The sequence below is a fragment of the Numida meleagris genome, chromosome 1, assembly GCF_002078875.1.
Source record: "Numida meleagris isolate 19003 breed g44 Domestic line chromosome 1, NumMel1.0, whole genome shotgun sequence".
In the NCBI taxonomy this organism is placed as follows: domain Eukaryota; kingdom Metazoa; phylum Chordata; class Aves; order Galliformes; family Numididae; genus Numida; species Numida meleagris.
The window spans coordinates 103226318-103253410 of NC_034409.1; the positions used below are offsets into that span (position 1 = coordinate 103226318).

Genomic DNA, 27093 nt, shown 5'->3' on the forward strand with positions numbered 1-27093 from the left:
GGCTCCGGCCAGCAGCAGCGAGTAGCCCGGCAGCAGCACGCTGTGCGTCCCGCCCCCGAGGCGTCGCTCCTGCGGGGTAGGCTCGGCTGCGCTCCCTGTTCCAGGGCGCAACGTCTACCGTTTCGTCCGTGGGGCTCTGGCTGGGCCCGGCAGGGAGCTGCTGGGCGCCGTTCTCGTAGACCGTGAGGATGACTCCCGCTGCGAGGTACGGCCGCGGCTGGCTCTGGCCTGGGCGTCGGAGCGGCGCCGTTGGAGGGAGGGGAGGTCCCCAGCAGCACGGGCACTGGGGCGGCCGCAGGGGCAGCGCGTAGGGTGTCCCGTCCCATCCCCCGCCTTGGGGAGCGGTGTCAGCGGGGCCCGCTCGGCCGTGTGCGGTGAGCTTCCGCGGGAGCGGGGGGGATTTCCTGGAAAGGCCGCTTCTTTCTGTTTTCTTTCTGTTGATCGAGATTCGCGTCCCCAGCAGCGCGTTCGGGGTGAATCCGAGCAGCTCGGTGCAGGGGCAGGCCGTGCGTTCAGGATCACCAAGCCCGACTCCGGGCTCCGCGCAGCATCACCAGCAGACAAATCCTATATCTGACACTGTTATCCAAACGCTTCCAGAACTCCAACACTCGGGGCCATGCCCACCGCCCTCTGGTGCAGACCCTTTCCCTAACCCCCAGCTGCCCCTCCCCTGACACAGCTCCATGCCGTTCCCTCGGGCCCTGTCGCTGTCACAGAGAGCAGAGCTCAGCGCTGCCCCTTTGCTCCCTGTGAGGAGCTGCAGCCGCCATGAGGCCTCCCCTCAGCTCCTCTGCTCTGGGCTGGAAACATCGAGGGGCCTCAGCCACTCTTATCCCCTCCAGACCACTCACCATCTTTGTAGCCCTCCCTCGGACAGTCTCTAATAGTTTTGTGTGTCCTTTTTGTACTGTAGTGCCCCAAATTGCATACACTTCTTGAGTTGAAGCCACACCTGCACAGTGTAGAGCATAGAATCATTAAGGTTGGAAAAGACCACTAAGATCATCCAGTCCAACTGTCAGCCCATCCCCACCATGCCCACTAACCACATCCTTCAGCGCCACATCCACATGGCTCTTGAACACCTTCAGGAACCTCCAGTCCACAACTTCCCTGGGCAGCCTGTGCCAGTGCCTCACCACTCTCCCTGAGAGGAATTTTTTCCAAATACCCAACCTGAACCTCTCCTGCTGCAACTTGAGGCCATTACCACTCATCCTGGCACTGTTACCTGGGAGAAGACACCAACCTCCAACTCACCACAACCTCCTTTCACATGGTTGTAGAGAGCAATGAGGTCTCCCTTCATCCTCCTCTTTTCCAGACTGAACGGTTCTCTCACTCACATGATTTCTGTAAAAAAGTTGTTTCATATATCATACTTCCTGTGTAGGATTAGAATGTTCCTTTGCTGACTTCCATACATGAGGTGTCTCTTCCGTGTCCATCTGTCCCTCTCAGTATTCAAATTCGTTGGTTTATATAAATAAGCATGCAATCTGCTTGTTTCAAAGAATATGGCATATTTTCTGATTCCATTGAATGAAACATTTCTGAAATGGAAGCCAGTGAATTTCAAAACTTCAGAAACTGCTATCATTATTTTTATTTTTTTTCTTGATTGGAAGCAGACAATCCAAAACAGCCTGGCCCGAACTCAAGTTAAAGATGAGCTGCCTCTGCAAATGAGGTGGAACTGTGAAGCTGAGTTTGGAAAGTGCTGGAGGCTTCAAGCAGCACCTGGGAGTACCCAACCCAGTTACTGTGTTGGAGCTCGCTGGTGAGGTGAGTTGGGGCTGGACTCACAGGTATTTCCGTGGCTTCTCTCTCAGGGTTGCTGAGGCTCTAAGGAGTGACAAAAGTTAGTAGCAGCTCTGACAGAAATGGTTTTCCCTTTGAATTTCCACTGCTATCGATAAGTTTGCAGAGGACATACAGATTTAAGCAGCTGTGCAGACTCAAAGAGCAACCTGTTTGGAAACATTTTTCTTATGTATTCTGAGGTGCTGAACCTTAGAATATGTAAGAAATGTTCAAGATGGTTATTCGTTGTCAACGGTTTACGGGCGTTCGGCCCGGTTCCATGACGAAGGGAACGGGGGATCCACGGGTCCACACACCGTGAAAAGGGAAAAGGGAAAAAGGGTAAGGAGATGGCCCTGAGAGCAAAGAACAGCGGCAACAATCTGAGGAGAAACAAACTAATTTACTAAATAAAATATCAGAATGCAAAACAACACGCATCACCCACCAAGTGGACCCAGGTCCCTGGGCAAAAACAGTGCCACGGAGAGGTTTGCCCTTTCCAGAAGCTGGAAAGACCCAAACTGCTTTTCCCAGCATGCTCTTTACATGTACTACAGGGACCTTATCTCCCTCTACATTATGTAGAGAGCTGGATTGAGCAGGACCATCATGATTGATTGATCCTCTAGTATTGACCAACCCGGTGGCTTCTGCCAAATGCTTCTCCCAATGCTTAAATGTTCCGCCACCCATTGCTTTCAACATGGTTTTTAACAATCCATTGTATCGTTCAATTTTACCAGAAGCTGGTGCACTATAATACAATATAATTTCAATTTAAGCTGGTAAATCCAATACAGAGAGAGACAATGTCCCAAAATCAAGGTAGGCCTTACTCTACTACCGACGATAAGACGGCTGGAGAGCGAGGTGCTGCCAAGATGAGAGACGGGCGGAAAAAGGGATGAGGTCTCGTGATCTGCAAGTTTTTATACTGTGAGCTTTTATCTTTTCCCTCCGGCTGGAAATGGTAACAGAGGAGAAAAGTACCGTGGGGACTGTAGTAGTCCTTCTCTTCTGAGAACCAGGTATATCCACTACATGATGTTATGATGTGGAATACCAATAACCGAAAATCACAAAACCATGACATTCGTGATGGCATATACTGCAAGGGTCTATGGTGGACTAGTACATCTATTGCATAATACCTCCAAGTCACTGTGAAAGTAACATTGTTTTCTGTGTATCTTCTGGACAAAGCTGGTTAGTTTGTTGAAAGCAGAAAGGTATTTTTTCTACTTCTGAAATCTGTAAGCTTGACCTGAGTGGGAAAGACAAATTATTTTTTTTCTGTATCGTCCACTAGTGCCAAAACTAAACAGACTTGCTGGACAATGGCAATTAATTTTTTTCCAGCTTGCAGATATCAATGGCAAACTTTAAAACTGGGGTTCAACTAGATGATCTCTAGAGGTCCCTTCCAACCTCTATGTTTCTGTGACTGTGTAACCAGTAAATCGTATCTTCTTATCCATCACTTCTAATTTTGATTGAAAAGGGGGAAGCGGGCATTTTAAATCTCCAAAATATTACTCAAGCTTCAGTGAATTAATAAAATGAACCAAGCTGAAATGAAAAAGAGCTTTCTCTTCACCTGTGGAAGAGTTCATTATTTTCTAGTTATGATCATCAGTTGCAGAGATACAGGTTCTTAACACTTAACCAGTGACTTCCTGTAATCACACTAAAGCTTTGAGCAGAGGAAGGACTGCACCTCAGATGGGTGAATTTAAAAAAGAAAAACAAAAAATCCTTTAAAATAGTGTGTTGAGTTTGAGCATAATATGCTTTGTCACAATTTTAAATTCTAACTATTCTACAAAACTATCTGTTTTGCACAGTAGTCATACAGCGCTGGAGGTATTTATTTTATTTGAAATTGTTAGAGCCCTTTCCATGTGAGGAGGGGAGGGGAACAAAAATGGATTGTCTCTTCTAAAGAGCACAACCCAGGATGATAGCAGAGACTGTTTCAGTGCCAGTGCCTCTTCCTCCAGTGCGCTGAAGGGGTTAAAATAATCCTTTGTACATGGACCTCATTTTACTTACAAGTCATTCACCTGTACTATCTGCTGAGTGTGATTGTTGTTAATATATTTGCAGGTACGGGAGCAAAATGTTCATTTTACAGTCAGAAGGATGTGTTTTTTTATCACTATGGAAACACTGATGGGTGGACCACTGCGTTTCTATCAGCTTGGTAAGTTGCTTGTACTTTTACATTGGAAGAGAGGTAGCTGGCTTTTCATTATGACTCCTCCTGAGTTACTGAATTAAGATAATGTGATGGAGCTCTCTCTAGAATAATTCACAGAATCAAATGTCTAGTGTATTATATTTCATATATATCGTCCTATAAATAAACCAGATTTTTCCATTAGAAAAATACTGCTTTGAAACAGTATACTCCTCTAGCTATCCAGTGAGCTTTTATTGGTTACAATGTTTTTCATTTCTTGTCCTTATTTTTTATAAGGACTCCTTGTAAGGTTGCTGACGTGGCAAGCATGACATAGTTTGTTGGCTGGGCTGTGATGGGAGTGGGAAAGCGTTCTGATAATTATGTTTTCCTGTTTGTATCCCTTCTGTAAGGAAGCAACATACTAAATGATGGGGGTTTCCAACTACCTTTGTTAATGGTGTTTGTTGAAACAAAGTTACTGAAGCAATTTGAATTCCAGGAGAACTGGATTTGTTTTGAAAGGGGTGAGGTATTTAAAAATCACAAATACAGAGAGAAAAGAAAAACATCTGTGTCAACAGGAGTTCCTTCAGCAAGACAGCTGACACGTGAGGTGTCTGGGATAAGAAAGGAAGGCAAATGAGTGTTTGCCTTTCCTAATCCAAAGAGCATACTCAGTGGAAGTGTCTCATTACTAGAGCCTGTGTACTGATGCTGTGTCCTCGGTGTGCTAAAGGCTGTGTGATTACAAATCTGAGCTTGTGTTCAGGTAACAAATAACAACCATTAAAGTATTGCTTAATTATTCATATCCACGGGTTGTTTTTTTACAGATGGGCAATTTGTTGCTAGATTCCTAGAAATGAATTGTTCTAGTTTTAAGTGCACATCTCTAAGGGGATGTTTATTATTCAGTAATGATGTAGAAGAACACATGCAAAAGGAAGACGCACGAGAGAGGATGCTTGTGGTTTGCATGGCAAAATGAAACTAGAGAGAGCACTTTTATCTCCTCTGGAAATACACACTTTTTACACATGCAATTCACATGAGTGGCTTAATCTTTTTGCATCTAATTTCAGAATGAATGCTGGGAATGCAGTTTAATACTTGTAAGACTAACACCCTAAAAGCCAGATTTGCAAGGGATGCTTGGCTAAGCATCCGACCTAAATGATGTCAACTGAATTGGTGCCAAAGTACAGCTGCTTTGTATGCCCACTGCTCCTTAAAAGGTGATTTTTAAGGCACTTTTCCAGAACCATAAAGATTCTAACTAATTTAGTAGATTTTTCCTTTTTCTCTCCCAGTACTGCCTGCAAACATAGGCAAGGATCATAAAATAACTGATGTGTTAGAACAGGCATGCATGGAGTATGGCCCAAGTGTAGCCTGCTGAATCATAGAATCATAGAATCACCAAGGTTGGAAAAGACCAACAAGATCATCCAGTCCAACTGTCTGCCTATCACCAGTAGTTCTCACTAAACCATGTCCCTCAACACAACATCTAAACATTGCTTGAACACCTCCGCAGTTGGTGACTCAACCACCTCCCTGGGCAGCCCATGCCAGCGCCTGACCACTCTTTCTGAAAAGTAGTATTTCCTAATGTCCAGCCTGAATCTCCCCTGGCGCAACTTGAGGCCATTCCCTCTCCTCCTGTTACTAGTTACACAAGAGAAGAGGCCGACCCCCAGCTCACTACAACCTCCCTTCAGGTAGTTATAGAGAGCGATGAGGTCTCCCCTGAGCCTCCTCTTCTCCAGACTGAACAATCCCAGCTCCCTCAGCCGCCCCCCATCAGACCTGTGCTCCAGACCCCGCACAGCTTCGCTGCCCCTCTCTGAACATGGTCCAGGGCCTTGATGTCTTTCTTGCAGTGAGGGGCCCAAAACTGGACACAGTACTCGAGGTGCAGCCTCACCAGTGCTGAGTACAGAGGGACAATTACTTCCCCACTCCTGCTGGCAACACTATTTCTGATACAAGCCAGGATGCCTCTGGCAGAAGAAGAGGAGAGGTCATGCAAAGCTGGAGAGGGTGGGATGTAGGTCTGGTAGCCGTCCTCTGGTCGTGTAGGCTGTGCAGGCCAGATGGCTATGCTTCTGTCACTTCCCTAACCTACTCTGTGCCTAACAGCATGTGGCCTGGTACTCATGTCAAGGGCCTGAGCTATGACTGCAAGTTCTCAAGGAAGAGAGAAAATGCCACCTTTGGCAAAAACCTGGAGGCCGTAAAACTGTGATAATTAACATATAAACAATCCGTCACATTTTTGGGAACTGAAAATGAGGTCTTAAGAAACCAACAGAGTTCTCTGCTATTCTGTAAAGTCACATGTTTTTCATACCCCTGCTTATATCATAGTTTGCATACCTTGTAAGAATTTGCCCCCCCTTGCTTATCAAGGCAAACCACATGTAAAAAAGGAATAAATCAGCGTGCTGGAAGGCAGCTTTTGGAGCTCCCCTCGGGCCCCATCCTGCTACAGACATGTCAATGAGACAGGTCGTATAACCTTTCCTACCCTAATTTACCTTCCCTGGAATTTATATAACCTTACCCAACCTAATTTACCCTTACCTACCCTAATTCACTCTTGGATGTGAGATCAGCACTGCCTGTGCTGAAGCCAGGGCACGGAGAGGGCGCAGGGCAATGCTAACTCTAGTGATGGCAAATAACTGCATGCAGTTTGGTAAATTGGCTAAACGCAGCCCTGAGAACAGCAAAAAATAGGCAGCTGTGCTCTCTGTTTTGATAAAGGAATTTGAGAGTAGGTTTCAAGATTGACAAAATCATCAGTTTACGTTTGTGACGCCATTTTCAATTGTCATAAATACATTACCTGCCCAGACAAGCTAAAAGGTTGGACACCCGTGCATTAGGACATCCTCACAGTGTTTCTGGGACAGAACAGTTCCCAAGATGCCTTGCTTTTAACATCTGGCACGCTGCTATTCTAAATACCTGCAAATTTACCTAGGAGATGTATTCCGGTACAGCGGATTGCTTTATTTTTCATAAAGTATGTTCCATTTTCTTTTGTCTTTTTTTGGGTGCTCCTTTCTGTGGCGCAACTTGTTGACTCGTGAAGCAATTCTGTTACTTGTCATAGTGTGACACCTGAGAACCTCCATCTCACCCCAGAGTGCTACTTTGCTAGTCGCCATAAAAATGTAATTCAAAAAACCATTCTGCGTGCTACGGAAGTTACCACTGTAACCAAGATGAGGACAATAAGAGAACGTGTTGAAGTATTAGTTAACACAGTTCAACTGAAGTATCAGGCTAGTGATATTTTGGGAATACTGTGATATTTTGAGAATCTAGATTAGAGGATGGCCTCTTGCAGAGCTTATACGAGAGGATGTGGCAACCTGGAATGTCAGAGTCTGCAAGAAGACTGGGTTCAGAAGATTGCTCAGACAGTAGGCCTGGCTGAGTGACTGAATGTGGTTTTAACCATGCCTTGTGACAGAAGAAAAAATTTTGCAGCATTTGCTGGTTGTTGGGGGGTTTTTTTGTGGTTTTTATTTTCTTTTGCAGGCAGAGAACAGAATGATATAGAAACAGATAGAATCACAGAGCAGTGTTATAGAAACAGGACACAAGCATTGGGAAGGAGAGGCCACTGAACTAGAGAGGGAGTTACATGAGTTAGGTGACTGAAAACAGACATCTAACACCAAAGCTGTATTTACAGCCTTGAGGATTCCCCACGTTTAGCAAAGGACATCTGTCCTTTCATTACTGAAGATGATTCAATAATGTTCTTCTTCATCTTATTTCAGAAGAGTTTTAAGATTCTGACTTATTATGGTATTTAATAGACAGATTGACCTTAAACTATTGCTAGAATCCTTAAAGACAGCATTTGATAAGAACATCTTAAGTAGGTTTATTTGAACTGAGTCTTGAATCTCTTCTGGTGAGGATCAACAGGAGCATGAACCACAGCTAGTTAAAAAAAACCTGGCTCCTAGGAACCATGAATTATTTGAATTAATGACAATGGTTGGAGAAGGTGACATCCTGTACTCTGATAGAAGAAAGGAAGGAAGCAAACACAGAGAAAAGCAGGCAGAGGAAGTTGTAAACAGACAACTCGGTAACATACAAAGTTGAGTCAAAGGGCTGCAGAAGCACTTCCACTGAGAGAACACTTAGTATTGTCTCTGACTGTTGCAGATTAATATTGCCAATAGTAAACTAATAATTAGATATTGTAGACATGCAAGTCCACTAATACACAGTTTAATTTTCCAGTGTTCGTCAGCATTCTGTGTGCAGCTTGTTGCAGCAGCTTGCCTGGTAAGAGGCTTCTATTGTCTTTCACTTTTCCTAATACAGATCAAAAGACTTGCATGTTCTCACCAAGCAGCATTTTACAACTTCATGCTTCTTGAGGAAAGAACTTAAATGAAATACAGGAAGACAGTCCTTCGCGTTGTTGTTGTTGTGCTGAACTCATAGTTCTGTTTTATGGTTGCTTTATTTGGGGACTAATATCGGTCTTCTCTAATCAGGTTTAGAATTAGAATTAGAATTGATTGGAATTGTTGCAATCTCAAATTTGTTTGTCATTCATATTGATGATGATGATGGGCTGTTGTGTGTTTTCTTTTCTTCTTTTTTTTTCTTTTTTTTCCCTTCCCTTTCTAGAAGAGATTCTGAGAGGGCCACGTGTTAATCTACGTATGACATCTAACAACTTTCAGCACATTTTATCCTGGCAAACACAAAGCGGTCAAACAACTGAGCCAACATACTATCGTGTACTGTACAATAACCACAGGCAAGTCTTACTTCACATAAGACACAATTTTTTCTTTTTATGCTTATCAGTTCAAAACACTCGGCCTTGTTATTTCTTTTTTCATTGTTTTTCCACTCCACAAAGATGCCTTCGTATAACAGAGGATCCAAACAGATTATTTTGGATTGTTAGTTACTCTTTATTTTGATTTACAGTAAATGGAAGATTGCAAAACAGTGTTCACGAATTGCACAGCACTTCTGTAACCTGACAGATGATTTTGAAGTTGTTTCGGGTGAATATTTTGCATTCGTTCAGAGCTTTGTAGGAACTGAAGTATTCAATTCCTCTTCACTTCGTTTTTCACCACTCTATGATAGTAAGTTCATTTTCGTTTTTATTCCAGTGAGGTGTAAATGTTCTGCTAGCTTTACAATATGGCATTACAAACCATTTTTTTTTAAACTGAAATAGTATTGCTACTAAGTACATAGTGTATATTTCTTCCATGTTTTCTTTTTCTTCTTTCTATTTTTCAACAGCATTCTTGGGACCACCAGAATTTAATATCAGTTCCTGTCTACACTGCATAAATATCACCATAAAGCTGCCATCCACTCACTTCAGAAAAAATGGAAAGCTGCTGTCTTTATTTGATATATATAAATACCTTGATTATGAAATAACACTGAAAACACTTGATGAAGAACATAAGGTAAAGAACTTTTATTTCTATTTCTTTCTTTAGACAAGAAATAAAATGGTTCTAATGGTCGGCAGATTCACACAAGTGAACAGAAAATACTTAGAAGAAAACATAATGACTTCCTTATACTGCTGAGTAGCAGGCTAGAAAGGAATACTAGTTGTGCTGTATCCTTACTTGAAAGGGGGGGGGGGCTTAGCTATGACCCATAAGGAAATGCTGGAATAATGGGGGATGGCTTAGTGTATGCAAGCAAAACACATTTAGGGGCCACAGTCTCTGATTGTGTAAATTTGCTGTAGAAACAGAGGGAATAATCCATTCCACGTAACCAAAAATAGCGAGCTGAAATTGACACTTGTGCAGGCCTTAGGTTAAAAAGGGAGACATTAGCAGTGGGGCTGGCACAGCACTGGAGTAAGTTGGCTAGCCAGAGAGCTGATGCCTGCACTGGAAATTTGTTAGGTGTAAAGCAAGCATCTTGACAACTTGAACAAGAGATGAAGCAATTGCCTAGGTAAATCACTGAGTTACTGTATCAGTTTTTCCAGTTTCACGTGCCACAGCGGTATTTCTCTGAAAGGCCATGTTCTCTCTTTTTGGGTGAATAGTTAACTTTAAAACACTCTTTCATGGCAGAGGTCACACAGGACAATCACTGAAGAGCCTTTTAGTACTGTCATTGAAGAATTGTATCCGAATAGAAATTACTGTGTGTCTGTTATGGTCACTGCATCTCTAAATAAAAATTCCATCCCATCAGCCTGGAAATGCATAACTACAGACTCTGTAGCTAAAAAAGGTAACTATGCTGTGATGCAGATATTATTCTCTGATTTGATTAGGTACCAGTGTTTTCTTTGTACTTAAGAAGATTTACAAGTTGATTTTAAAAATACTGAGAGAGAAAGTAACTGCAAAGTGATAAACGTGGGGATTCATAAGTGAAATATAAAAACTCATCCATTTGGGGGCTACAAATCTATTGCTAAAGTTATCAAAGATGGTGTAATTTCTTTCTTTAATTTTTGATTCTAACTTGAAATTTGCTCTTATCTTGACCTTCTATGCAAAATTATATAGAAGGTGTCCCTTCTATGCAAAATTATTCTGAGATTCTGAGTAGCTGTTCTGAATGTGAAATATGAAATGTGATAATTGAAAACTTCATTCATGCGTGGTTTTTTTTTTCACTTGCAGATTATCATGCCATTGCAATTGCAGGTGCTGTATGTTTTTCAATTATTTTAGCTGTCATCCTGAAATGTATGCATGTAGGAGGTTATATTCTTCAAAAGAAATCACTTCCAGATACCTTGGTATGTAGTTTTCATATTTAACATTCCTAGTTGGGAGCAGGAAGCTTGCCATGTCAAATTTCTAAGTATGTGTATTAGGTACAAGTAATGTATGTCCACATAGCATTTAAATTTGCAGTTTGTTTGTATCAAAGATAGCCTATGGGCTACAAAATCACACGCACACTTAAACAAACTCTTCATGGTGCACAGAAGCAGGCTAGATTCCACAGCAGAGCACCCCCCATAGGAAAATTTTCTGCCCTTTGAAAATTATCTAGTGTATGTAAATCCTTCCTGGAGCATGCAAATTTCTTGCAGTATAACTGAGCCAGGACAGTTACACCAAATAAAAAAAAAAGGGGAGCTGTCTAGATCTGGAAGAAAGCTTACTCAAGGAGGAGGTTTGGGCAGACACAAAGTAAGCAGTACCTGCATCACCTCCAAATGCCGAGCTGTTCTCAGTCAGCTCAGTCAGTTATAGGGTTTTGCATAAAACCGTACTTAAGGCAGGGTACTGTCCAATGCTGTGTGCCTTGACTTGCAGTGAGGGCTGTCAATTTACAGGAATGGAGAAGAGAGAAAAGTCCTAGATACCTCGACCTCTGAAGAAAAGCTGACAGTGTGGCCCAAAGATAATCACTTGTTTGACAGCCTCATGGCTGGGGCATTTTTTCAGGCTTTTCTGTGCGAGTGTACCAGTTTGGCTTATAGTCTGTTGTTTTTTGGTTCACTTTGTTCTTTTAGGTATTCATGAAGAGGTTTACCTATTTACCTTCTACATTTGAATCTGAAGAAATATCTTCTGTGGAGATCATTTATAAAGAGGTTAAAAAAAAAACAGAAGGATCCATTGGGGCTGTCAGTGACGGCGATGACAGCGATGAGAGTGAAAGCGATGCCACAAGTAATCATGACTACGCAAGGCGTGATATCGTACATAGAGCACCTCAGTCCTCTGACACGTCACACGTATTTGTGCAGCTCTCTACAAGTAGTACACGTGATGACAGTAGTGGCCAAGTGAGTCAAAATCCAGATGATGACCCAGAAGTCTTTGAAGAAAACGAGATGGATGTTGAAGAAGAGAAAGATGCGGACAGTGAGTTACTCAATCCTTTGTCTGAGGTAAATTGTCCCTATTCTCTTAGGTCAAGGAGCAATGTTTGCTTTACCATAAACTTAAAATCTGTGCTTCTGGGAATCTCTGAAGAGACCACAGATAGTTCTGCAGCTCTTCTCTCTTCCCAAGAAGATGCTGTTGACTGGCAATGTGCACATGCTGTTGAATCAAAACTCCTTGGCGACACAGAAAGCGCACAGAAACCACATCATCTTAACACCTCTGACGCGTGGCAAAATTCGTCTAGTTCTTCCAGTGAAAGTGACTCATCAGATTCAGATATGGATCCACAAAGTGGATACATAAGAAGATAAATAACTGAGAACCACTATTAATTTGTAGCATGCAAATAGATATTGTCTATCTTAGCTGTTTCTGGACTGAACATACAGGTCTGATCTTTTTTTCTTTTTTATTTTTTGTAACATTCTGAAAGCATATTCCTAAGTACAAATATTTCTGTGACCTTTCCGGGTATGATTCAGGTTATGTTACCTGCTGAAGAATGAAAAGGACTCTTAGGATGTAGCGGAAAAAGGGAGTCGTCATTTTGTTTTACAGTTAAATACTGGAACTACATTTCAGCTGGAACATAGTAAATATTTTCTATAAACTCAAGTGAGGAGTTAGTTTATAGAACAGGGAGATGTGAGTGGTCAGCCTGTTAACCTGACCTTAGTTTGAAAGGGCTCTGCTACTCTTCTTTAGCTCTGTTGATGGGTTACTCTGAAACCTGTTTTGCTGGATGGATCACAGCCATAAGGGTAATGCTGCGCTCGAGTCAGTGAACTGATTTCTAAACTTGTGCAGAGAAAGCTGATCAAATGAAATTGTGGAGGTGCGGGGAGGAGAGGTAAAAAGAGAGGGTAAAAATACTCGAGAGTTCTTACTGTGAATGGAGACATTAAATCTATACCTTTTTGATACAATTTTGTGTATTTACATACTACTTTTTAACGTTTATATGACATTTAAAAATTACTGGAGTGTGAAGTTGTACTTCCAACACTTGATAAAAAGAAATTTTTTCATGCTTCCGTCTGTGGGTTTTTACTGTGGTTCCTTCGTGTATTTGATAATTTACACTGGTTAGCCTGCTACAGGTTGACTCCTTGTGGGGGAAGGTTCTTAGGTGTCACTTTGCCACATAAGCAGCTCTTCTCGCTTTCTGCTGATCCGCTCAGCACTTCTCAGCGGTTTCTGGCTGGTGGTGTGTCTGGCAGTCATTCTTTGGACTGGGGTAGCTGAGAGTAATTTCTACGGTGCTGTACCACATTGTGCTGCTGTACTACTAAGAAATTGATGCATAGAAACTTAACAGGCAAGTTTTGTTACTGTTAAGTCAGGAATTCTGTATTAGCGGCGCTGGGAAGCAGTGAGGATATTGCTACCGTAAGTGCTGCAAAGATGACATGATTTGGAGTTCGTTATATTTCCACAGATAGTACATATTCATCAATTACCCACGAGATAATTAACATACACACGCTTATCTCAAGTAGTGATTGGTGACATTTCCAGTCTTCTATTCCATGGTCTCTTCTACCGTCTAGTGTCCTTTTAGCAGCATGACAGTCCAACCGACAGCCTTTTACTTCATCCAGTGGTCTTCCTCGCTCGCCTTCCAGATGAACTTTCTTCATTGACGCATGCTCAGTAGGAGAACGCCTATTATAAGTAATTTATAGGTACCAAATTCATAACATTCAGCCGTTATTTCTGAACATCTGCTCGTCTTTGGATAGAGATAAGTTTGGCAACCTTAATGATACATATACTGCGGTGTGGGAAAATGAGGAGGATAGAGGGGAGTATCTTGACATCTGCCTGTTGCATTCCAATCTACTCTCAGAGTGAGACAATTTGGCCTTGTGTGGAGAGGCTCTGGCTCCTCTTGATGTTTGATAGCTTTCTCACCTCTTTTCATTATTGTGTTTCTTTTGCTGAAGGTCTTTTGTTAAAACACAATAGCCTTACATCGTGATTTCTAGTCCATAGACTAGAAAAAGACTAGCTATTGCAGTTTTGCAATCAAGAACTAATCACATAATACAACAATTCAACAGCTACTAAACTATATTGTGCATTTACTTCTTCAAATCAGAGCTAAGCAGGTACAATTACTTGTCAGCTTGGATCTGAACAAGTTAATTATTTGGAGATTTACACATCCAACTTGCCCCCCCCAAACAGCAACAACAAGGAGACGTCAGGGGCTGCTTGGGTTTCTCCCCGAGTATCTGGGCCTCCCTGTGAGGGAATTTCCCTCGGGAGAGCAGTTCCGCCTTCCCCGGGCCGCGCCGCGCCGCCCCGCCCCGCTTCGCCAGGCCGCGGCAGTGCGGAAGGGCTGGGGGACAGCCCCGCTGCTGGGGCAGCGCCCGGCTCCGTGAGGCGGCGGCTGACGGAAGAAGGGAGCCGCCATGGCAGCGGCCCTGCGGGGCGCCCTCTGGGGCTGCCTGCTGCTGTGCGGTGAGTGCGGCGGGCGGGGAAGAGTCTCAGCGGGGCTCTCGGAGGTGGCGCTCCCCGGGCCGGGTCGGGCCGGGCCGCTGCGGTGCGGGAACGGGATGCGCGAAACCCGAGGGGGCAGGGTGGTATTGGGCTCCGCTCCTGCGGTGCACAGAGCAGCGGCCGGGTGGGGCCTGTTTACGCGGCTCAGGTGTGCTGCTGCGTGGGGCAAGGTCTTTTCAATTTCGTTTCAGTATCAGCGGTTGTTTTAAAATGATTAAATCATAGTAGTAATGGACTATGGCCGGTGCTGTTTGAGGACTTCCTTGACTTAATTTCAGTCTTGCTCTCATCACTTAGGAAGAATGCCGATTAATAACGTTTATCAGTATGGCATACTTCACAGATCTCTTGTCTTCGAAGCTACTTCTCATTTATCTCCCTTTCTCCGGAGAGCGACCATTAAAAAGGATGAACAAAGCATTTTAAATGTCAGAACTAATTCACGCAGTGATGACATCTGTAGGGTTTCTGTTTCATTCATTTAGTCCTGTGCCCAGTTCTGTGCAGAGAGATTCTTCGTTCAAGGCCAGGTTGGATGGGGCCCTGGGCAGCCTGAGCTGGTGGGGGCAGCCCTGCCCATGGCAGCAGGTTGGGGCTGGGTGGGCTTTCAGATCCCTTCCAACCCAAACCCTTCTGAATCTGTGATTTGTGGTCCCCTTCAGCAAAAAGAAAATTCATCTGCACATCCATGTTTTGCCGTAGTACTACAGGAGCGTTGCTGAGAAACACGTTGTGTTGGCAATCTCAGTGAAAGGTTGTGTGGGCAGCTTCATAGGCAACAAGTCATAAGCAGGAGCAGTCATTGCTCAGAAGTGACGTTATTGTGAAAGCAGTACTTACTGGAAGTCACTGATGCCAGCTGATTTGTCTTTGTTGTGCAATCTTGAGACGAATGATAGGTATCAGGGGTTGATTAGTTGTTGGAATGTGGCTAGCGCATGCTCAAGGCTGTTTGAAAAAAACATGCTAAAGGCTGTTTGAAAAAAAAAAAACATGCTAAAGGCTGAGATTGGAAGGGAGGGCTGTGTTTATGTTATGGATGACTGGAAAGTCAGTGGAGGAACACACACTAAAATGTTTGTTGTTGATTGCTCCCACAGTGTCTGGAATAGTGCCCAAGCCCCAAAACGCAAGGATAAATTCAGTAAATTTTCGAAGCATTTTACTGTGGGACCCACCTGGGGTTCACAAAGGCAATATAACTTACACTGTCCAGTCCAGAAGGTAAGTCTGGCAGAGTTGTGGGGTTTTGTTTTTTTTTTGGTGGTGTTTTTTTGTTGTTGTTTTTTTAAGTACTTATTGGTAGCTGTCTCAGAAACCCACATTTTACAGCTGTGCATGTTTGATTTCTTTCCATTTTTATAGGGAAATTGGTAGCTCTCCTTTTCTTTTAGCTTGTGAGAGGCTTGTCTTCTGAGCTGAATAACGAGGCTGAGGTTTTTTCTATGCATTTCACACCCAAATCAGTTTCGCATGTACTTTTTCGGAACTGGAAACACATTTTAATGTTGGCTGTTATGAGTCACGAGTATGTTCTTCACTGCCTGCGTAGCCATCACCTGTTGTTCGACAGCTGTAAACCTGCTGAGCATTAGGACGTTCTCTGCTCTCACCCCCAGCAGCACAATCTTTTATTAAACGGTCCCCAGTCAGCTCTCGGGCTCTGTTTCCCCAGCTCTCCCTTAGACGCATGTCTGAGGGATCTTGCAAAGTCAGTTAGACAGCAAAGACACACACAGAGGTATTGTCCAATATTTGCAGTCTGGTCTAATACCTAGTGTCTGTTGAATCGCATTTTTGTAACCACTGCCAAGAAAAGGGCATCTGTTTTCTGACTCATAATTTTAATCTCCAAGTCTATCATGAATGTATATGTACATATAAAGTGCATAATGTGTGTGTACACACTAGAAATAGTCTAACTTGATCTCCCTTTCCTTGTCCATGAGTCATAACTGGGTCTATTAAGAAGCAGGTGTGCTACTGTCCCAGGTCACTGAGAGGAAAGATATTTTGTCCATTTTATAATTTACTCTTAATTTACTTTTTTTTTTTTTCTCCTTCTTCCATATAGCATTTTCCCTAAACAGAACTTCAACGATGTGACAACCAACTTGAGTGTCACAGAGTGCGACGTCTCTTCTCTGTCTGTTTACGGAACCTATGTGCTAAGGGTCAGGGCAGAGTGGGAAGATGAGCGCTCGAACTGGGCAGTCGTCAGATTCAAGCCAATGGCTGACAGTAAGCCTTCCTCTAACCTGCCATGAAAACATTGTCTGCTGTTGACGCACCTATACAATTCGGCCCTAGAAGAAAAGCTACAGTATAGAAATTCATTTTAAATGTAATTATGTTGAACTGTAAAATGTTAGTTGTAACGCTTTCGTTTTTTGAAGAGAGAATTTGCTCTCAGAAAAGGTTGAAGATTCACTATTTTACCTAAATGTTAATACTGGGACTCAAAACCTCTTTTGGGGAGGTTTTATCTTATTCCATTTTATTTTTAAAAGGGGACGTTCACAGCAGAAGTTTAATTTTTCGTCAAGAAATAATCTAAATTGTACAATACTGTCATTGTGTTAGTGAAGCTTTACTGCCCTTAGTAAGAGGTATTGACTTATGTGACAGTGTACAGCAGAGGTTTTCATCATAGAATCATTAAGGTTGGAGGAGACCTCTAAGGTCATCTAGTCCAGCTGTAATTATGACACTCTCATCTGAGCAATGGAATGGGGGAGTGATTTTTTACCAGTGAGAATCCTTTATTTTTTTATGTTCTTTCTCCGCTCATAAGCAAAATCAACTTATTTTAGGCCATGTAATTAATGTTACCCAAGACATTTTTACCTCACAGCTGCTAATACCAAATCTCATCTTTCAGAAATACTTCTTAAAATCCGTTCTTTCTTACTCTTCACTTCCTTGAATTTCAGCATTCTCTTCCTTGGATTTCAGAGTAATCTTACAGCCTTGTTTTTCTAAACATTTGTATTAGTTATCTCCCCAAAAGCGTAATGTTGGTGTAATTTAATCTGCCTAGAGCAGAAGTGCTGGAACATAGCACAATAAACAAAATACAGCATTGCAAATTAATGTGGGTGTCCAACCTTTTAGCTTGCCAGGGCTGCGCTGAGTGAAGAGGAATTGTCTTGGGCCGCATATAAAATATATCATACAGATAATGTATATAAGTAACAACTTCTTTTTATAAACTTATATATAAACATAAAAGTAAGAGGGCAACAAAACCATAAAACTAGCAGGTTGGGCATGTATAATTACAGCCAAAAGAAAATGTAACATAAAAAGTATAAATGGGTTATCAGAGCAGAGAGCAAACCTGTAAAGCATTAACAAAGTTGTAGTTCGACGTATGTTTGAAAGAGAACGTAGTCTTCAGAGCAGGCTTGGCTTTAGAAGGGCAGCTTATTCCTGAACTGAGAAAATCTGGGTATCAAACCACCTGGAAAGTAGGAGCTGGGAGTACTACCTAGAGTACAGGCCAATTGGGCACATCTCTGCAGAACACATGGAGATTTTTAAAGAGGTCAGAGCTGGTCAGAGCAAGGCATGGTGATAAAAATACCAGATATGCCTCTCTGTGTTACCTTTTCTGGTGGTGTATATTTTATTTTGTTCTTAAAGAAATTCCACGCTTCACTGTAGGAACAGCTTAAGAAAACAAGAGTTACTGAGACTTTCCTCGTGTTATTTTTTCACAAGTTCAAAAGCAAATTAATGAGTGTTACATGAATCTGTGGTTCAGATAAGAAAGTGTTTTGTTTTGATTAAAAACGTATCTCTCAATGCAAAATTATCTGTATATTGAGCTTTTCCTTTCCTAGACACTTTATAGTGTGACTGTAGGCAAGTCAAACTTTATTACAGGCAGCTAAGGCAGGACTGTGCTGCTGGAATTAGAGGAGGCTTTAATGGAGAGCTCACAGCACACAGTGCAGTTGACAAGTAAGCTACATTAGATGGTGGCTCAAAAACGTGATAAAGAGAAGCCATTTTCAAAACACAGAAGTACAATATTTAACCTAAGGAGCTCAATCATCAAGACGCACAGAAGTAAGAAAAATATTTCAGTTTGTCAAAACCATCACAGTGAAAGAAATTTGAAATGCTTCACTGGAAGGTCTCTGCAGAAAACGCAGATGTTGCAACAGTGCGGCTCAGGAGGAGGAGTAATAACCCATGGAAATAGTCCTTCCTCCCCAAGCGGTACCCACAGCTGGAAAAAGAGAACTGAGTGAATTGAGTATAGGATCTGCAAAAACAAATCCCTTTGAAGAGCCTTCCTATTAAGAAAGGGTTTATTTATGCCTGACCCAGAACAGGACATTACTTCCTTCTAATACGGAAAATGATTTAAAGCTTGAATTGTCACAGGTTATGTAAAAATTCAAAATGAAAACAACATAAAACTGAATTCTGCTCTTTTGTCTCTCCTGTGTAAGCGATCATTGGGCCACCCAATGTGAACGTGAAGTCTGAGTCGGGGACTCTGCACGTGGACTTCACGGGCCCAGTTGCTGACCATGAGCATGACAAGTGGTCTCTAAAGCAATATTACGGCTCATGGAATTACCGAATACTGTACTGGAAGAAAGGCAGCAATAAAAAGGTAATTTCTGCCTCCAGGATGTTGTGGCTCCATGACTTTGGTATAGGGTTTTCATGGTAAAATGCTGCGTTGATAAGAAGTTTCAACAAAATAACAGTACTGGAATAAAAATATATCACTACTAATTAGTGAATAAAGCCTAGTGAGTATAGCTGGTATTCAGAGCAAAATGGCAGATGGCTGTATCGCTTAACAGAAGTGTGGAGACAATTTGCTCCTTTTTTAATTAGGAATAACTGCTACATTATGAGACTTTATTCCCTCAGGAAATGATGCATTGATTTGTGGTGCGGTCTTCCCACCCAGTATGTGTATTTCACACACATGGGCAAGGGTTAACTTAGAAGCTGTGACATCGGTGGTATCTATGAATGCGGCGATAAGCTGACTTAGATTCAAATCTTGTGTCGTTCTAGCGTTTGTGCTTTTTGTGGAATGCTGAGCTTTCAATAACACCACGGCTGGGGCCTTCTATTCCTGTGATCACCTTTTTACCTCATTGCTTTCTATTTGCCTGCTTTCTTTGATGGACAGCCTTTTCACAGGCAGATGTGTCACTCAGCTCAAAAGGCCTCTCCTTAGAGAATGCCTGGGGAAAGATCATAAATGATGTATTCATTATTTAGGGCCATAAATTCCATTACTGGAAAGGAAGGAAGTGCTTTACTGGAAGGGCTTTGTACATTGCTGCTGTTTTCATCTAATAGGACTCCATTACATATAATTCTAATCTGTGTTTGTTACTCTGCAAAACTCCTTGGCATTCAATTCCAGAAAATGAAGGATCATTAGTTCCCAAAGAATATACTGCTTTTCAGTTCTCCAATTACAAGAAGCAAAGGTGGTTTTGCGTATGGGCTGCAAACTAAGGCCATTTACTAGAGAAGGTGGGAACTGCACTTAGAACCTGTGCTTGTAACACTTCAATGTTCAGTCTGAGAAATTTCCCACAAGGATCAAAGAGGCAAAAGGGTAGACTGTGTAATTTCACGGACTGTTTTTCCAACGAGGAGGCTTGCTCGAAATCTTGAAAACTTGCCAGAAAGTCTTCTCAGCCCTAAGAGTCTGTGTTTATTACACAATGAGCCAAGTCGTAAGAGTTGCTGTATTTTTCAGGGACCATATAGGTGACTAAAGAAATGTAGCCAACCATGCCTGTAAAGAGCAAATTGCATCGTTGTCCATCATCTAGTAGCTTCAACAATCCTTTTTATTTCTCTCTCTTTTAAATTTTGTCTAGATCTTCCACCCTACTGGCTCTGTCTGGAACTAAGTGATGTTTGTCTGTAACAGCATTCTCAGGTGATCTCATCTGGCAAGGCAATTCTTTCTTTCTGCAAGCATCCCATTAGTCACGTCTCTATAGGGCTCTTTAGGCCACAGCTTCGCTAATGCAGCTAGAAGCAGACAGAGGCAGTGGTATGAGTGATCTCACGCTCCAACCAGAGACGAAATCAGCGAGAGTTACCAGTTATTTGACACTGGTAAGGCGTTTCATTCTGCCTTTGAAAGCCTGATTCACCTTGCACCTGTAACTGCTGGGATTTGTCCTACTGCCGTTTTAATTACTTTGTCCATTCACTGGACTCATGCTTTGGGTTTATTTTGTATCCTTCTCTTTTGTTAGGTAATTCACATAGATACTAAGCATAACTCGGAAATATTATCTCAGTTGGAGCCGTGGACGATATATTGTATTCAAGTGCAAGCAGTTATTCCTGAGTGGAACAAAACAGGAGAACTGAGTGAAGAGCTTTGTGAGCAGACCACCCACAATGGTAAGATCTGGAGCATCAGAATGCTATAAACGTGGCATTCAATTAGGAAATATCAAAAGGCATCCAAAGCGAAAATCAATGCAACGTGTAAACCTTCCAAAAATTAATGTTTTAATGATTATTTTAGTATTGTTTGGTGACACGTGCACCTGTGGAACTGAGGGGTTAGAAACTAAATGAAAGCAGCCACCAGTATGCCTCTGATCACAATCACTTCACTGCAGAGGCCTTTGCATTGCTCAGACTTTGGAAAGAAGAGTTAAATGAAGCACAGGCTCTTCACTGATCACCACTGAATTCAGTGTTTCTGAATTCCTGTTACTGTTAGCTATATTAACTGTTGTACAAAAGCTTCTGTTCCGTATAACGGAGAAAGGAATTGGACTCCACACTGGAGTCTGCTGCATTTGTGATGCTGTTGCCAGTGTCTTCCATGAGGCCGCACTGCTTTTTTTCTGTGTAAAACATGGCAGTTATTGGTTGATGATAAAAACAGTTTGTTTTTCATTTTTAAGGCAGTTAGGCAACAAAACCACTTTCATTTCCAGCTGTGCCTCCTTAGCTGCTGCCCATGGAGTCCACATTGTTGGACCCTGTCATCTCAGCAGGGAGCTTTAGGATAAATGATCAGTTAAAAGAGAGGATGGAGCACTACACAATGTCTTTTTCGTAGGCATAATGTGTACTTCAGGTAACTTACACCCTCAGATAACTTACAGAAAATCAGAGGGAGAGAGACACAAGTAAATGAGGAGAGGAATCCATCTTTGGAAGCTAACCTGTTCCTCATGGCTTTCCTCTTAAGAATTTCCTAAATATTTTTCCTGTCTGTATGTTATCTGCATGCAATGCAGTTGAATTGCAGATGGGTTTAGGTGGTGGTATTGCTTGTTAATCTGTGGCTAGAACAGAGCTTAGCAATCATGATGTAAAATATTTTCAGTGTTGCATGGCTACATCATTGTTCCCATCACCTGTTGTGAAATCCACAAATGGACACACATTTTCTCAAAGTCTCAGTATTTTGGAAGCTGAGAGACTTTTGTCCCTTTTCTTTACTTTGCTGCCATTGTTATATGTATCCTTAAGAGAAAAATGAAACCATATACTCTGGCAGTGTCATGTATCAACTCGTACACTCCAGAAACAGCAAAAAATGTATACAAGAGCTTTCTTTTTGGATATCGTCTTGTTGGTGAGTGCATTCCTCTTTTGGTTAGTGTTGCATGTAGAATCATAGAATCATAGAATGGCCTGGGTTGAAAAGGACCTCAAAGATCATTGAGTTTCAATGCCCCTGCTGAGTGCAGGGTCGCCAACCACTAGAGCAGGATGCCCAGAGCCACATGCAGCCTGGCCTTGAATGCCTCCAGGGATGGGGCATCCACAACCTCCTTGGGCAACCTGTTCCACTGTGTCACCACCCTCTGAGTGAAAAACTTCCTCCTAAATCATGTAGCAATGTAACTGTAAATTTCTAAATCTAATCGTTTTTATATTCACTTTATTGAGAACCTTCTCAGCCTATTAAGACTGAAAATGTAAGAGCTAAGGTGTATTTTACGTCTGGAATAAAGACTCGTGCTTGCAGTTACGGTTCTGTAATCCTGACAGCTTGCTTTTTTTTATAATTTCGTTGGGAAAGTGACAATTTGAAGAGTATGTATAGAATTCATAATCTGAGTTTTATTATATTTTTCTTTGTCTCTTTACAGGTGTAACTCCTGTGTGGATAGTTGTGACTGTTCTTCTAGGATCGATGCTGGCTGTTATAATATCTGTTCCTGTTTGTTTCTTTTCCTTTTGGTATCTATACCGATTCACCAAGCATGTTTTCTGCCCTTCATATATTTTCCCACAACACTTGAAAGAGGTTTGTTCCCTCCCTAACACAATTAAAATCAGCCTTTTCGGTAGAACTGTCTGCTTCTCAAAGCGTCTCTGCAGCCAAACCTTTTCATTTGGTTTTGCATTCTGCCTTTGCTCCTGGTTGTTAGCCATCTCGGGGGCTTGTAGGTGATAAAGGGCAGTGCTGGTTATTGGTAGGTGCTCTGAAGAACCCATTCTATTATCTGCTACTAACTATCTATTGTGTTTGGTAGCGCTTGCTCTTCTGCTATACATGATCTAAAGACAATTTATTCAACTAAGTGTAAGTGATGAAGTTGTGAACTTTGGTGGAAAAAGCTGACAAAAGAAGGTACTTTTCAGTGGGAGCACGGAGGTGGAAATTGGTTCATTTAATGTTTAGTTTCAGACATTGTAAGGTTATAAATTTTTCAGAAATTTTACCTCATTTTCTTCATTGAGTTCTGCATAGCTATAAGCACAGTGTTGAAGTCAGACTTCCTTTTGAAGAATACTGGTGTACAGTCAACTTTAAAATACCATAATTTTGAACTGTTTTGCAACAGTTCAAAATACTTGAAATAGTCCAAAATACTTGAATAGTCCAAAATACTTGAAAGTTGGACAATTTAAAAATTCGGTATAGAATTTAATTCCTAAAGCGTTTACATAATTTGTAATATGAAGCTTCCTATGGCTTAGAAACAGGATGTTGTCTTCCATTTTGACATCAGAGAATAGCAGGTGTTAACCCATGGTTCCTCTTTTAATATGGCAAGCAGCTGAGATCTGTCTCCACTATCTCATACTTCAGATTGTACACCTGTTCTGAAGTGGCTCTTACACAAATATACTAAAACTCAACTTAAGCAAATAACTTAGTGAAATCTGAAGACTCGGGATAAAGTAAGTCATTGCTTCTGGGGAATTGCACTGACCTTGTTACCCATGCAGCAACTTTAAATCAATTACTCTATATCAGAATCTCTTCTAAGGAACAAGGTTATGCAAAATGTTATATGTGCTAAAGTTGCTGACTTACACTGCTCTAAATTTCCTGTGGTTTCAGCCTTCCATTTTGCCTCCTTCAGGATTTAGCACTCTGAAGCTTTGCAGCTGGCTTAGCAATCACCTTGTACTTTAAGTTAAGCATATGCTCAGCACTCAGCAGTTGCTGAACCTGGAGCTCAACTGCTGTGAAGGCATAGCTCTGTAGATGTCTCTCCCTATCCTTTACACAATAGTTATGTTTTATGTTGACATTTAAAACAGCACTATTCAATGTATCAAGCTAACATCTCTCTGAGGTGGTTTGGATGATTCCCATCTCTCGAAGCTATTCTACAAATCTCTCTGTGGACTCCTTCATCTACAACCAAGTCATTGTTGTTTATCTTCCCAAACAAAACTTAGGGGGTTGTTGTTTTTTTTTTTTTTTTAGAGAAAGTAAGTTTATGTTCCATAGAAGTTGTTTGCCCTCGGGTGCATTCTTACAAATAAAGGCAATTTTGGTTTGCAAGGGGGAAAGAGGTTACTCTGTTGTCAGCACTCTAAAGGACTTCTAAGGACTGAGAAAGCCAGCTCATGTATGGAAAACAATATAAAACATATTTCTAAGCAAGCAGGATGGGATGGCTGGTGCAGCTTACCTGTTTCCTCTTTCCTTCACAGTTTTTGAGCAAGCCTCCTAGTGGTTCGCAGTTTTTTTCGCCAGTTCCACAAGAAGAGCATCATTTTCATGACTGGCTCACTGTCATTTCAGAAGAACCTAAAAGTCAAAGTGATGAGACTGTGGAAGAAGCCAGAGAAACAACAGAACGCCATCAGGACTCTGAACAACAAGTTTCTGATTCAGAAATACCACCACCTTTGGAAAGGGACTAAACACTCCTCAGACTTCAGTCAGGTTGAAAGAAAAGCAAAGGCTGTTAAGTTTCTCTTATTGCTGCATTCTTAGGGAAATTCATACTTGAAACTCTGAGCACAGACTTCTGATGTTGTTTTTTAAAGTCCGAGACATTTGATAATGGCTCTGGAACTAAATTATATGTAATTTTTTGCCACTGTTTTTAGTGGCTCGCTCTCAAGTTGTAGCTATATTCAGGCTATATTATGCCATTAATTTAGAAAGCAAATATCAGAAATGTGATACTAGCTAATTTAACTTGGATGAACTATTTATTGCAAAAAGTGTCATAATGGCATGCTGTATAAGATTTTTACGGGAAGATTACATTTTGCAAAGAAAGAGCCAACCAGACTTATTTTTCTAATGAGAAATTGTGTATATTTAAGATATCAACAGCAAAGTAATCTTTTTACTGTTTTTGTTCTTTTTTTAACCTGGTGCAAAACTGTGGAGTTATTCACAGCGAGTTATGTACCATCATAATAAACCAAGCGTGAATATTCAGTGTGATTTGCATTGCAAGGTCTTAGTCATACATCCTTGCTAAGGATAATGTCAGCACTGCCAGGCAGTTCTCTGTGTTCAGGTGTTGCTCAGTCCCCTGCAGTTTCCATGGCCTACTGAAGTTTGCCTACCTCATCCAGAGTCAACTGTACTCTATGGAAAACTTTACAGTTAAAGTGAGATTTAAAAGTTTATTTTATTTATCTTCTGATACATAAGCTCAATTAAAAAAAAAAAAAATTATAACCGGTTGGTTGTGACATGCTATCTCGCATTTACTGACCTGTTCATTTGTATGAAGGTTATGTCCACACCGCCATCGCGGCATTGTCAAGTATGACCTTTGCACTGTGCTTTAACCCTTCGAGTGATGCAATGTTTTGGCGTATGTATTTTTTGCATTAAAATGACAATGGAAAATGCAGTCAGCAGAAGTGACTTGCTACAAATGAAATTGTGTAACTTCAGGTGGGAATTACAACATTTGGGGCTATAGTTTTGCGGTTTGTTAGCATGCATTGCCGGAATTGTTGCAGGAGGAACCACGAGAACAGGCGCTGATTTCTTGTACGGAGCAGTTACATGTAGTTTGGACTAGTTTTTTCTGTACTTCCTAATTTTCATCATCTTTGGTTTTAATGAACCATTTGGGATATGGAAATATGAGAAAGCATTTTCACTGTGTTTTTTCAGACATTTTGTATGGCATACCTGGTGCACCTCTCCACCATAAAAATGCATTATTCCTCCTTCCATATTAACAACTTCTTCAACTTCTGTACGTTGCTGGGTTGTTTGTTTGTTTTTTTTGTTTTTTTTTTTTTTGGCTTTCTCAAAAGCAAAAATGACATAGGATAGTGACCGAAGCTCATGCCAGTAGTGGGTTGGCCAGCTGATGTCAGAGGAAGGATGAAATTTCCCTGCCCTTTGCTCGGGCTGTTAAGGAACGCCCTTTCTCTCTCTGACTACTGATTTTCATGGAAGAACACAAAGTTCCTGTCTATCAGAGGTGGCTGAAAGCAACCGGTTATGATGAGGGCACAGATAAGGTACAGTCTGCTGTGCTCTGCTGCTTTATCACAGATTCATTGGCAAGCCCAATTTAAAAATAAAAACCATGGCTGTTCAGAGATACAGTCTTCTTAGATTAAGGCAGGAAGAGTCTGTTCAAGAACATTGTCTCTGAAATCTTGAGAGTTTGGCTTTCCCATTTAAAAAGAGGAATTGCTTCCCCTCATGTCTCTGCTGACACCAGTTGTTCTACTATCTATAACAACTATCACATGAGAGGAGAGGGATTGTTCCTCTTTCAACAAATTCAGAGTGGAGAAAGGAAGCATTTGTCTTGATAACCTTGGTTAACTTTTCTTTGATATGGAGTGCCCTGTCCTCAAAGAAACAGCTCCTTTAAGTTCCCGTGGGGCTGTCTTTCACTCGCTGTCTGTTTCACCATCAAAATCCTTTATGTGATTAACTCCAAAGTGAAAAGGATGTTCATAGTCCAGCTGCACTCTGGCTAGCATTCAATAGGAATGAATTCCTCATCTCTACATCTCCGTGGGTCACAGAGGTTTCCAGAAAGTCCTTGGATGACTTCTAGTTCCTTTGCTAAGTTTGACTCTTCTAACACCGTACCGGGGTTTATGGCTAAAAAGGCTGTGATAATTGGTACTTCCAAAATGAGCTCCCACACACAGTGCTCATTGAGAACTCACCTGCGGTAAAGGTAGGATGTCCACAAGTGCAGCTCCAGCAGATATCACAGATAATAGGTCAAGGAATCTGCCGGGGACAAACCACATTCTTCCTGTGTACATCGAAGAACATTTTTGTTAAATTTCAGCCATACAATATAAAGGACAAATACAGAGCTGTGCAACCAGGATGTGAAGAATCCACAGCACTACAAAAAGGGAAAGCCTGGCTCATTTTTTACTTCTGACTTCTCACCTCCGACATGTTTGTTCACCTCATTTGTAATTATCCCGGCTAAAGCCAAGCTAAGCTATTCACGCCTTTAGCTTTCACTCATA

The 27093-nt window shown here is 41.7% G+C and overlaps 2 protein-coding genes across 3 annotated transcripts; both read left to right on the plus strand.

Annotated features, from left to right (window-relative positions):
• On the plus strand, window positions 25-12920 carry IFNAR2 (interferon alpha and beta receptor subunit 2). Of its 2 annotated transcripts, none has more exons than XM_021404519.1 (10): window positions 25-205; window positions 1632-1788; window positions 3916-4012; window positions 8267-8311; window positions 8663-8795; window positions 8972-9135; window positions 9299-9471; window positions 10102-10264; window positions 10663-10781; window positions 11508-12920. In XM_021404519.1, exons 3-10 carry the CDS (start codon window positions 3952-3954, stop codon window positions 12195-12197), a joined length of 1548 nt encoding a protein of 515 aa, XP_021260194.1. In that variant the 5' UTR covers window positions 25-205; window positions 1632-1788; window positions 3916-3951; the 3' UTR covers window positions 12198-12920. The 2 variants fall into 2 exon arrangements, with proteins under 2 accessions (XP_021260194.1, XP_021260187.1); XM_021404512.1 differs by having other exon boundaries at window positions 1635-1788.
• IL10RB (interleukin 10 receptor subunit beta) lies at window positions 14182-25368 on the plus strand. Its single transcript, XM_021404530.1, has 7 exons — window positions 14182-14352; window positions 15492-15615; window positions 16466-16632; window positions 18855-19021; window positions 20649-20799; window positions 22515-22672; window positions 24319-25368. The coding sequence occupies exons 1-7, from the start codon at window positions 14304-14306 to the stop codon at window positions 24529-24531; spliced, it is 1029 nt and encodes a 342-aa protein (XP_021260205.1). The 5' UTR covers window positions 14182-14303; the 3' UTR covers window positions 24532-25368.

Coding starts and splice junctions, on each gene's coding strand:
- IFNAR2 (XM_021404519.1), top strand. CDS start 3,952: ATGTGTTTTTTTATCACTATGGAAACACTGATGGGTGGACCACTGCGT. Junction 9,136..9,298: donor TTTTTCACCACTCTATGATA/GTAAGTTCATTT, acceptor ATTTTTCAACAG/CATTCTTGGGACCACCAGAA. Junction 10,782..11,507: donor AATCACTTCCAGATACCTTG/GTATGTAGTTTT, acceptor TTGTTCTTTTAG/GTATTCATGAAGAGGTTTAC.
- IL10RB (XM_021404530.1), top strand. CDS start 14,304: ATGGCAGCGGCCCTGCGGGGCGCCCTCTGGGGCTGCCTGCTGCTGTGC. Junction 16,633..18,854: donor ATTCAAGCCAATGGCTGACA/GTAAGCCTTCCT, acceptor CTCCTGTGTAAG/CGATCATTGGGCCACCCAAT. Junction 19,022..20,648: donor AGAAAGGCAGCAATAAAAAG/GTAATTTCTGCC, acceptor CTCTTTTGTTAG/GTAATTCACATAGATACTAA.